General features: G+C 41.3%; 1 protein-coding gene across 4 annotated transcripts in view; it reads right to left on the reverse strand.

Annotated features, from left to right (window-relative positions):
• Nucleotides 1-11,059, reverse strand: part of CFAP74 (cilia and flagella associated protein 74) — a 37,314-nt gene extending 26,255 nt beyond the window's left edge. The window contains exons 1-13 of one of the 4 annotated variants that reach the window (XM_072917344.1): nucleotides 10,854-11,059; nucleotides 9,501-9,912; nucleotides 9,042-9,132; nucleotides 8,460-8,606; nucleotides 8,161-8,259; nucleotides 6,615-6,719; nucleotides 5,329-5,502; nucleotides 4,605-4,715; nucleotides 3,322-3,424; nucleotides 2,421-2,578; nucleotides 1,707-1,914; nucleotides 1,121-1,303; nucleotides 290-460 (exon numbers count right to left, since the gene is read on the reverse strand). In XM_072917344.1, coding sequence (XP_072773445.1) covers nucleotides 290-460; nucleotides 1,121-1,303; nucleotides 1,707-1,914; nucleotides 2,421-2,578; nucleotides 3,322-3,424; nucleotides 4,605-4,715; nucleotides 5,329-5,502; nucleotides 6,615-6,719; nucleotides 8,161-8,259; nucleotides 8,460-8,606; nucleotides 9,042-9,132; nucleotides 9,501-9,885 — 1,935 coding nt within the window. In that variant the 5' untranslated portion in view covers nucleotides 9,886-9,912; nucleotides 10,854-11,059. The other 3 variants (XM_072917345.1, XM_072917346.1, XM_072917347.1) reach the window with 3 other exon arrangements.
• Nucleotides 11,060-11,706: the final 647 nt, after the last annotated feature.

The following is an 11,706-nucleotide window of genomic DNA, read 5'->3' on the forward strand; positions in this document are numbered from 1 at the left end:
CCCCCTTCAAAAAACACAAAACAGTCCAACAGGAGGTTTCATCTTCTGCTCACCTTTCTGACAGTATTTAGACTCCCCTAAGAAAAGGAAGTATTTTATAGTTTCGATAGTAAAACTAACTAGTTTATTTAATCTATCACTTAGCAAAGATCTTGTTAGAGAAAAAGGCAAGAGCTGTTTCAAATTTCACTACAGGCCTATTAAAGGCTGCAACAGATTTTTGATCAAGACATTGGGATATACCTCCAGCAGATACCTCTCTACAATTCCATGCAGAATGGCCACTGACCTTGAAATGAATGCAGCTGGGTTTGCTGTGGAAAGCACCGCCCTTATGCTCCTGAGCAGGCACAGTTTGCTTGTGAAGAATTCTAGTTTGGAGTTTCTCCATTTTTTTCTCAGACATTTGTTTCCTCATTGCCCTGATAGCCAGCTGAGTTGGATCTTCTGCTTTGGGCACCTAAAAAGGAAAATGCAGAAAAGCCACTAGATCTGTGTGTGACCACAGAAATCTGCAGCTCTCGTAGAAAAATCTGCAAAAGGAATCTTTCAGCACCTGGCCAGCCTTTGTCTGGCTCTCTCCAGTCAAACTCAGCATCCCAACCTCAACATGAAGAATTTAATGGATTCTCTGCTGTCTGTTCTGCAGTTTATCATCACCCAACACTAGAAAATAATGTTTTTCATGGCAGAATTAGCTTTTCTGCACTTTAAGGGTATTTTTTACTTCTCAACTTATTAAACATTGAGAAAAAAAAAAATCAGCTAACTTCACTGGAATGTTTCAGTCATGGTCCAGTGCTTTTCCATGCAAGTCTAGGAATATGTACTGACATGATTTCTTTTTGATGGATTCTGAAGTTTTTTTTTAAACTCAAGTAAACATAATGTGATTTATGTCTTCACAGATTTCTGAACTAAACCTAAAGTACTGTTTTCTCTTAGAGAGAACAAACTCCTCCAGAACAGTGTCAAACAGCAATGACTGATGATATTCTCACATCTGAATTTCTGCATCTATGTAATAACAAAATGTCTGCATTTTAACTGAAAAATACATAACTCTTGGTTTCAAGCAAGGTTCTTTTCTGTTTCTAACAAGAGATACCACAACATTTACCTCGTGCAAGTCATATTCCCGACTCCAAAGTCCTGGGAACTCTGGTACCAGGAGGGTCTTGTCCCTCTCTGTGTCCTCATCACCACTTTCCCAGAGCACATCCTGGGATCTGTTCTCAGGACTCTCTCCTTGGGGAGCATTTCCCTCCCCAGCTGAGGAACAAACTGATGGAGAGCGCCACGGCTTTGGTGAAAGAACACAAGTTTTGAAGATTCAGCTAAAAATTATACTAATTACAAAAGTTATCAATTTCTGAGGAGATCTTTTAACACAAAAATGACAGGTCTTTGGCTTTTTGGCCACTTGGCCTTTGGCTCAGAGGCCATAGATGCCAACTTAGGCTAATCCCCTCTTAAAACACTGAATCCAGACAAAATTTTAATTAAAAGCCACTATATTTCCTTCAAGAAAAAGGAAACTAACAGATATTAAGATATCTTAAGGGGAAATTTCTCTCCACTTGTTCTCTACTGTCTCATGTTTGCTTGTAGTCTGTGCTATTTTTAAACAGAATTCAATGACCTGCATATTTAACAAAACAAAACAAAACAATCTAAAAAGAGCTAATTCCTAGGCCTTTGATTACCTGTGATATTTCTCCATCTGCATGTTTACAGGTCTCCTCACTTTGCCAGGCTTTCCCACTCTGCAGTAAAGCATCCCCAAGTTTACCATGAGCCTTAATTGCCTTAGTAGGGGACTGAGTTTTTCTCTGCTTGTGAATGGAAGCTCTTTCTTGCAAAATTCGAGACACAATCTCCATTTTTCTTGACTTCTGCAGTTCTCTAAAAGCTCTGTAATCCAAAGTTGTAAGAAATATTAACCCAACCATGGTTGTTTAACAATAATATTAACTACAACACAGTTCCCTTGGAGCCTTTTAGCTAAATAGCAAGTCTTTAACTTGGGTTCAGTGGTAATTTGTGCCAAGACACCAAGTGATTCAGAGGCTGTTTATACATTTTTGCAGACTAAATATACTCAGTTACAGTGTTTTAGAAGGCTGATACAGACTTTCACAGTGTTCAGAGGAGGAAGAAGGACAGTTACTTCAGGTTTCCAGTTTAGGGTCACTGAATTCCCCTCCTGGAGGAGTCAATCACTGAACACCCACAGAGTTCTGGAGCTCTGAGCACCCTCAAGGCAGGAGTTCAGGGCACCAAGAACAGACTGTGCAAGTGTCACACACAGAGTGTGAGAGGGCGTTCACTCCCTCCAGGCTCCATCAGAGATGTTCTGCCTTCAGGATCTGACTGAGCTCCAGGGAGCAGGCAGAGTTTGATATGGCTATGATACTCACTCTTTCCTTTTTTCATGTTCTTGCTGTCGTTTATGGAGAAAAATTTCCCTGATAACATTGCCTCCTTCTTCTAGGATAGCCTCCCTCATTTTCATCTCCTCCTTCTTTGCCTCCAAGGCCTTTGCTTTGTTCAAAATCTGGAGAGTTTGGAGCCTTTCCTATGAAAGTCATAAAACCCAGTTACATATTTGATTCATACATTAAAGAATATAAAACAGAGGATCTAATGCTGATCCCCTTATCCAAGTATCCATTTATGGTGATGTCTGTGAAGCAGAAGACATTGTCTGCAATATTCTCTGTAGTCATGGGGTGCTGAGATGCAGAAAGCTCTGACTAGGTCCAGGCTACTTCTCTACCTTCCAGTCTGCCCCTGGAATGCTGCTCAGTGAAGGAATATGAAAAGATAACAGTTCTCAACAAATCAGGATTAAATTAAGATCATTCCCTCATGTTCTACAGAACATAAATAGAAAAGCAAAGCAGCATAACTCAGAAATTCCTAATTTATACTATTTAAATTCTCAAATAACTGCTTTTCTTCCATATGTTTTCTCCATGTGAAATATTTTTGCATTGGGATCCAAATAACTGGAAATCCTTCTGGCTGAACTTCCAGAGAACTTTTTTTAGTATGCATTATTTCCCAGAGAGTTCCCCTCCTAAAACAACTAGACTGTTGACAGAATAAACTGCATCAGCAGAAGTGTTAAAACCTGCCCACACAGATCTCATGCCATCCCTGCAATGGTTAAACTCTCCCCAGTTTCAAGGGGTTTTGTCAGTGATGTGATCAAGAATCACCACACAGCTCTGCAAGGAAAACTGAGCTGACTTGCATTAGAAGCCAGCAGTCTCCCAAGTCAGTGACTTCATTCCCATCCCAGCCCAGCAGCAGTACCCTGTTGGAAGTGATGCTGGTTTTCAGGGAAAGCACAGCTTGTATCCTTCTCTCCATATGCTCCTGAGCTTTCGCTTCTTCCTTTGCATTTTTTTCATGAATTCTGTAAGCAAAGTGAAATCTTTCAGGCTCTCATCCTGGAAAGCTCTTGGTAATAGAATGTCTGAGCTGACAAGGAGTAATTGCCACCAGGAATTGCTGCTGTAAAGTCCTGTTTGGTGGGCACTGGCTGTGGGCACAAGGGAACAGCTGGAGGCTCCTCCAAACATGGCACTGCTCAAGCTCCAAGTGCCAACAGGTTTTCAAATATTTTGCTCAACAACTTTAATTTTTTTAAGTTTTGGATATGAAGAATGTGTTTCATGTTATGACATATGACTGGCTGCTAAAATAAAGAATTCAGGTGTTGCTCATATAAGCAGGATCTAAACCTTATGTAGCAAACTTTTACAAGCCAAGCACATGTACCCACACTAAAAATAAACCCTGAATACTCTACAAGTTGGAAATACGTGGGCAGGAATCAAACCTGGGAATACTCCAGCTAATATAATGGAAAACCAAGAAAAAAATTAAGATTGATATGTTTTATACATTTGTCAGGAAAAAAATCTATTTGATTGTTTTTTCTTAATTATGATCAGTTTGTACACACCATCTAATAAAAATAAAACAGCATTGAAACAGTACAGTTATTTCAATCATTTTACAATTAAGTCCTAATATTTATGCATTAGTATATATTTATATATATGTAAAAATAATAACAAATGTTCAGTTTCTTCAGCAGCAAAATAATTCAACACCAGAATAATACCATAAACATAAATGTATGAAAGAAGATGTAATTTAAAATCAACCAGAGCAGCAAGACAAAGAAATTGCCCATCAGTCAACTGTTGCTTTTTAACCACATTTCTGAGGGGACATAGATTGGGACAGGGCACGTTTCAAACCTGGATTTTAGTTCTACTACTTCCGTTAATGACACACACACACACATTTATAAAATGCTTCAAGTCATTATCAATGTCTCCAATTGGTCAGAACCCTCATGACAAAGACTCCAGGGAATTTGGAGGCCTTGCTAGGACACTGAGTGTATTTTCTTCTTTCCACATCCTTTTTGCTCTGTAAGATCTCAATGCCTCACCACACTGTACCTGGCACGAGATTGCCAGGTGAAACAGAAACAACTTACAGACAAATCATTATTTTTCAAAGACTGGAGGATAAAGCCTTGCCCAGCAGAGAATGTACAACAGGAAAGGAGTGAAGCCCACCTTGCCATGCTTTGCCTCAGGAAGCAGACTGCTTTCTCATGGTTCCTTTTGGCATCCTCAAGGAGTTTTTTATTTCTTTCTTCACGTTCTCTTCGGGCTTCCTCCTCTTTTCTGCAAAACACAGACAAACCAAGGAAAGGTTTCCTTGCAGCAGGACCAAGGAAAATTTGATTCCAACACAATGAGACCTCAGGGTGGGGTTGGGGAGTTTATTAATATGTGCTAAAATTAGGACATTTGTCCACTCTCCACATCCCCCACATTATAGAAAAAGTGATAAACTTCACAAAAGCCACAGACTGACACACTTTTGCTTTGCTTTTGGAGAGCACTTTCGTGCTTTTTAGTGTCTGCTTCTGCTCCAGGAAATCTCAATGGACTTTGTTATAAGCCAGAAGGTCCTGGAGGCCAACAGCACTGCAGACACATGCAGTTACTCTGACCCAATAAGACTCATTTCCTATGAGAAAACCCCCTGCATTTGTACCTTTTTTCATTTTCATTAAGTTTACTCCCATAAATCAGAAATCCTTACTTGCATAACTGCAAGACCATGGCCAATTCTTATTTTAATTCCATTTCCTCATCAAATATTCCTGAAGCACACCCAGCTAAGACACACAGTAGCACCAGTATCTGAACTAGCTATTCTCAGCACCTGCAGCAGAGAATTGGCTGAAAATAAAACAAGAAAGGCAGCAGACTCTGACTTTGAGGTTCTTACTTCTCTCGAGCCCGACGTGTTCCTTCTGCTTGCAGGGCTGTTATTTTTTCCTTGCAAATCCTCACTTCTCTCTCCTCCTGGTATTGCATCTGTAGCTCCTCCTCATCTTTTTGAAGTTTTTCACGGAGGATGTTGTGTTTTCCCTGTTCAGTTTCTACCTGCCACAGCTCAACCCTTGAAAATAAAAAAGTGTGAATTTTTTTCTCTGGAATACTGTTATTCTTTCACTTTAAGGTGATAGATTGAGTAGGGAAGACTCTATGGGAAAAATAAACATGTAACCATGTTTTCTTTTATTATATTAAAGCATGTTTTGAATCAAACCCTTTTACTGACACAGGTGTTCCAGACTAAAACTCATATCTAATACCATATCCCTTTCAAAGACATCAAAAATATTGGTCCAAAAAAGGTAAAAAAATAAACCTCAAGTTTGTGTTTCTCTCATTTACCTGGAAGAAAATAGGAAAACCAAGAAAAATTCTAAAAATAGCTTTTCCTTCAACAATAAATAACTGCAGGGACAGGCCACAGCTTTTATTCTTCTGTGCTTTGCTGAAGGAACCAGATATGATAAAGCTGAGTACATTAATCTGTTCTGTGTATTGCTAATCACACAATAAACAAGTCAAGCATTTTAAAGCTATTACACAACACTGCAGCAGAACACACTGTATCCTGGTTAACCACTTGGCTAATCACAGCTAGAAGCCTGTGCCTGTGTTCTTCCTTTGATGTACCTGTGGTACCAAAATATAAACACACTCACCTGTTGCCTCCTGCAAAAGACAGTTTTACTCTGTCTGATATAAAAAAAGTAATTTATTATGTGTGAACAATCAATTACAAGCAGCAATATCAGCTTGGCATAAAAATACACAGTACTGCTACAATGTCTCCATCATGCTCATTTTCTATGCTTTCCTTTGTGCCCTATAAAAACACTAAGAGGTATAAATTACAAGTATTTATGCTGATGCACAGACAGATTTACTTTGGTCCATCTTATTTTACATTTCAAATGAGACTTGTTTAGGTCACAATTTATGTACCTCTCATAATAAAATCAAAACTTTATTTACATGTGCAAAACTAACTTGGGGACTGAGCCACATCACTCAACTTTGTAAGGAATGAACCATGTAGGCTAAAAGTTGCTCTAGAATAATGTAGTTCAGTATTTATAAGTAATTTCTCTATTGACTAACTTTTGAATCCATCCAACAGCATATGAAGAATGTAATAAAGATTGATTCCCTTCACACTTTCTTCATTCCCTCACTTACAAGTTTTGTTTTAGTGTCAGAGCAAGTCTCAGCTCCAGCTCCTTCTCTCTCTCCAGTTCAGTGCACAATCGGCTGCTCACGGCCTGCAGGCGGGACACGGCTGCGCTGGCAACGTTAGAGAGAACCCAGCAGAAAGAAATGTGAACACAGCCCCCCTTGCAAGATCAGCAAGCATAAAGCACAGCTTTAAGGCTCAGATTTATTTGTCAGAATCCCAGCAATTTATGCAGCCTCTTGTCTAACCTTCTAAGTGTCCAGTCTTGAGGCAGAGCTTTCTTTAAACTCTTACAGACCAGTTGAAAGGAACAGATAAGAATTTCAAAAGCACTGACCAGTAGCTTAATGCAACTATTCACTTCTCAAACTGATAAAAGTAGTATTATTCATGAAGATAAGTGTAGGTGAACCTAGAGAACCTGGACTGATTTTGCTTTTAAAACGGTACTACAATATTCCATACACTTAGCCTACAACTGCAGCATTCCCACAAAGTTATTTTCCTTCTCTCCCCAGGAAAACTAGCGGACAGTGTGCTACAAGATCCACAGACACTGGCCTGACTATACTCACCATAAACTCCCATCCTCTAAATGAAAATTGGATCTTCTACCTGCAGCTACTCCTTTAAATTCAACATTTCGCTATTGGCATTGGTAGTGCTAATGGCAGCCAGGATTTGCATTATTGCTAAAACACAAAGACTTTGAACTTCGTAAGCCAGAAATCTATCAAGCCTTCTCACTCCACTAGTCACTTGCTAAATATAAGAGATTGGGAGAATTGCTATTTTTTCCATATCTAGGCCTCTCCATGTGACCCATCATAAGGATAAACACTACACTGCTTTTCTGTCTTTGCTGGGATTTGTTACTGTCTCTGAGATCCCACTTGCACCACCTCAGGAGACTCATTTGCATCAGCTCATCAGTTTTGTTTAAGCAGCTCTCCCATTCTGGCAGTTAACCTGCCTTCCTTTCTCTCATTCATCGCTTCTCTAACCTGGGGATTAACACAGGTTAGAAATGCAGCTGCGAAGTTTGTTCACAAGCCTCTGGCTCCTGGTACACAAGCCACCCACTGCTTTCTATTTAAACCAAATGTGAAGAGTACAGTAAATTGCCTCCCACTTGATAGCACAAGTGTTTCAGAGCAGCTCCTGTATGCAGAACTACTCCTGAAAGGCATTCCTGCATTCCAGAACAACACAAGAAAAGAATGGCACATGTATATATGTATTTATAAAAATATATACACACACATCTATAGAAATCGTGACTGAGTAATCACCAGAAACAAAGCCATGACCTCCATGAGTGCCACAGCACCTTGATTCATCAGACTGAATAGAAGATTGAGACACTGACAGACATAATTGACAGCAGTGGGCTAGGCTGATTTAGTACCTGTTGTTACACTTTAAAATATATGCCTCTTTCCTACCCATTCCCAAGTTTCCACCTCTTTCTGTTCTTATCTCATTAATTACACACAGATGAACATAGTGGATGCCTGTAAACCTTGGTATCCAGAAATACTCTCTACCTACACATTGCCAGCCTCCTCCTCTCTCTCTATTTCCATGTCTACATGATCCAGCTGCTTTGCCAGCATCTTGCTCCGCAGCCGACAGGCACTCAGCGTGTCACTGCAAGAAACAAACACATCATTTATGTTTTGTAGGTTCTTTTCTCTTCCCAGTGAAAGTCTTCTTTTTGAGGGCAAGATTCACAGCCAGGATTCCTGTCAGATACATAGTTCTATAAACTCTAGTATTTATGATGGATAAAGTACCTCAGTATTTGCTGGGGATTTGTGTTGATGGATTATGTTTGCTTAAACACTAACCTGGTTTTTTGAACCATCAGTTCCTTTTCCCTGACCATGTCATCGAGCAATTGGAGGTTTCTCTGTGAGGTTAATATGCAAATTCTGTCTGCAGACTTCAGAGGCTGAATGTTGCCAATGTTGCCCAAGGAGTGTTCTGAGCTTTGCCTTTGAATTGGAACACAGAACCAACAAAGAAACAATGTGAAACTGTAGTTATGTGAAGTTTGTCTGACATCCTCACATCCCTGCTTTCTGTTTTATTCTAGCAGAACTGTTACAAATAAGACCATTATAAATAAGGAAGAACGTGAACACAAACAGCACAGGAAGTTTGCATGCATGGATTTAAGCCAGGATTTTCAGTATTGGATATCTAATTTTGAACATTTATACCCTCATTTAAAGCACTAATGATGTGTGCTTGTTTTAAAATGCCTGGAGCTCCTCTTGATCCCACCTCAGCTTTGCAATTTTAGTGTTCCTAGACAATAGTTTACAATTTAAACAGGAACATTTTAAACTAGTTTAAGACATGTCATACACAGCTGGTCACTCAGCACCACTGAGGAAATTCTGTTTTAACTGGAGCAAGGTATTTACGTGCTAGAATCAGACTGGTCTCCAGCATCTTCAAAAGTGTCCTTGTTTTCCATCTTGCCACCATCATCCAGCTCTTCTTCCAGCTCATATTCTAGCAGATATTGAAACAACAGCTTAATAAAGAGACTTGGACTTAAAATGCAAAGCTTTCTATATTTGTGGTCAAGTCACAGCATGGAGACATGACATTTTATAGCATTACTGCAGTGTACATTAAAAAATTCATATGGCAAAACACACAGGACTATTATATACCTGCAAATGAACAGGAAATGTTCTCTGGCTTCATGTGGAAGTGTCACCAAGAATCCCATTTATGTGGGAAAATCCCAAACAAGAACAGGGACAAGGGAGGATAATGTATTGTCAGGTTCTGGCCAATAATCTAACATGTTTATCTTACATTAAGTTTACATTAATGGCAGTTTTTTGTGAGTTATCAAAACAATTCATTTTCACCTTCCCAGTGTTCTTCCACGTCAGGGAGCTGACCAATTGCATCTTCTTTTCCTTCCTCTTCTTGTCTTTCTTTTTCCTCTTCTTGTTCCTCTTTTTCCTCCTCTTCTTCTCTTTCTTCCTCTTTTTGTCTTTCTCCTTCTTCCTCTTCTTGTCTTTCTTCTTTTTCTAGTCTTTCTTCTTCTTTTTCTCTTTTTTCTTCTTCTTCCTCTTCTCTTTCTTCTTGTCTTTCTTCTTTTTCTCTTTTTACTTCTTCTTCCTCTTCTCTTACTTCTTTTTCCTCTTCTTTTTCTTCTTCTCCCTCCTGTCTTTCTTCCTCCTCCTCTAGAAACACTAGAGGAGATATTTGCTGTTCTCCCTCACTAAAACTGATCTCATGATCTTCCATGCTGACAGTTCTTTCCAAATGACCAGGCTGAATAAAAAGAAGAACATGTTTTCCACATCAAATGCCACACCAAATCCAACAACCTGCAATAGTGGTGGCTATCTCTGGAATTGAATTCACAGCATTCAGTACACACTTAATGCATGTGAAATAACTGGATATAACCATATACCTCTGCGCTAGTTACACATTTTGAGTATCAACTATAATAAATCTCTTAGTGAAAAGCAAGGACTCTACCTTTTTGCCTTTTTTTTTTTAACATAACAATCAGCTCAGTAATAAAACAAACCTTCTGAATGTATTTTATCCACTTACACCACGACTTTACCCCAAATGATTTGGGCAAAACTCCAACAAACACTCTTTGTTCTTAAGTCTTGTGAAGCTCTCCAATGCAAAGCAAACTGTTCCCAAATGTTGTTAAAATTTATTAGAATTCAGTAAATTCTGCATGTCATCTAGAATGAGTTATTACCACATGGTTGAGCATTTCACATCTTACCCACAGAAAAACTTGGACATATGATTAATTTTAATGAAGGTGGCTCAGCTTTGAGTGCGTTTATGTAAATCCTTTTGCAGAACTCAAGAAGAATCAACAAGAAGAGAGCATCTATTTTCTCCAGTTAAGGAGCAGAGAAAACACACCCCAGGATCTGAAGTATGGAGGAATGAGTAAATGATAGGAACCACCTTAAAGCCAAGTATGATTCCTACGCTGGGCTACCGATTTAGGGATGTTGGCGGCACTAAGTAACACAAACATCAAACGAGCAACCAGTGCAGCAGCGGCCCCAACGCCTTCAGCCAAACCCCTGCGTTGTGAGGTTGCGCGGCTCCAACTCCCAACTCCCAAAGTTTGGGGTGAATTGGGCCGAGATGCACAGCGCGGCAGCCGCCCCGAGCCCTCCCACAGGACACCCCGGGGCAGTGTCGGTGCCCGGCGCTGTCCCCTCACGGCTCACCGCGCTCAGCCCCGGCCCGGCTCCGCACGGCCTCGGGCCCGCCGCGCCGCGCCGGCCGCGCTGCCACGGCAACGGCGCCAACCACCGCGCGCGGGGGCGTCCGGCCCCGAACCACCGCGGGCGTGGGGCGGCGCTGCCGGCGCGCCGCGCTGGATGCCCCCGCTCGCGGGGTGGTGCGGGCCGGGATGGGCTGGGGGCCGTGGGCGGGTGGCCAGTGACCGAGGGCCGGGTCCTGTGTCCGAGGGCCGGGGTCCGGGGTCCGAGGGCCGGGGACCGGTGTCCGAGGGCCGGGGACCGGTGTCCTGTGTCCGAGGGCCGGGGTCCTGTGTCCGAGGGCCGGGGTCCTGTGTCCGAGGGCCGGGGTCCGGTGTCCGAGGGCCGGGGTCTCTGGGTCTGGGTCCCGTGTCCGAGGGCCGGGGTCCCTGGCGTCCTCGCAGTTGTTCAGATCATTGAGTTGTAGAGGTCTGAGCCATCCTGAGCCGCTCTCTGGGGTGTTTTCCTACTTGATGATTTTTTACATTATTTATTGTCAGAGGTAGATCAGAATATGAGCCACTGACATGGCTCCTGCCCGGGTGTGGTAGTGAGTGAGCTTTTTGCACGTTCTTTAAAAGAATGATTTACACTTTGGAAATACAGCAGCATTAACAATTCCATTGTATTAGTGTCAGTAATTACCCTGGTGGGAGCACCTTTACCTATGCTGCCTGTCTGGGACATCTGGTTCAGGTGGTTTCAGGTAACCAAAGCCAGATATTCTCAGTGAACTTTCAGCTTGGTGTTTACTCACATACATTTATAAACTTTAAGCACATTGGTAGCATTATGATTAAAACCCTTTTTGTGAATTCAG

Source organism: Taeniopygia guttata, chromosome 21 (assembly GCF_048771995.1).
Source record: "Taeniopygia guttata chromosome 21, bTaeGut7.mat, whole genome shotgun sequence".
Classification (NCBI taxonomy): Eukaryota; Metazoa; Chordata; class Aves; order Passeriformes; family Estrildidae; genus Taeniopygia; species Taeniopygia guttata.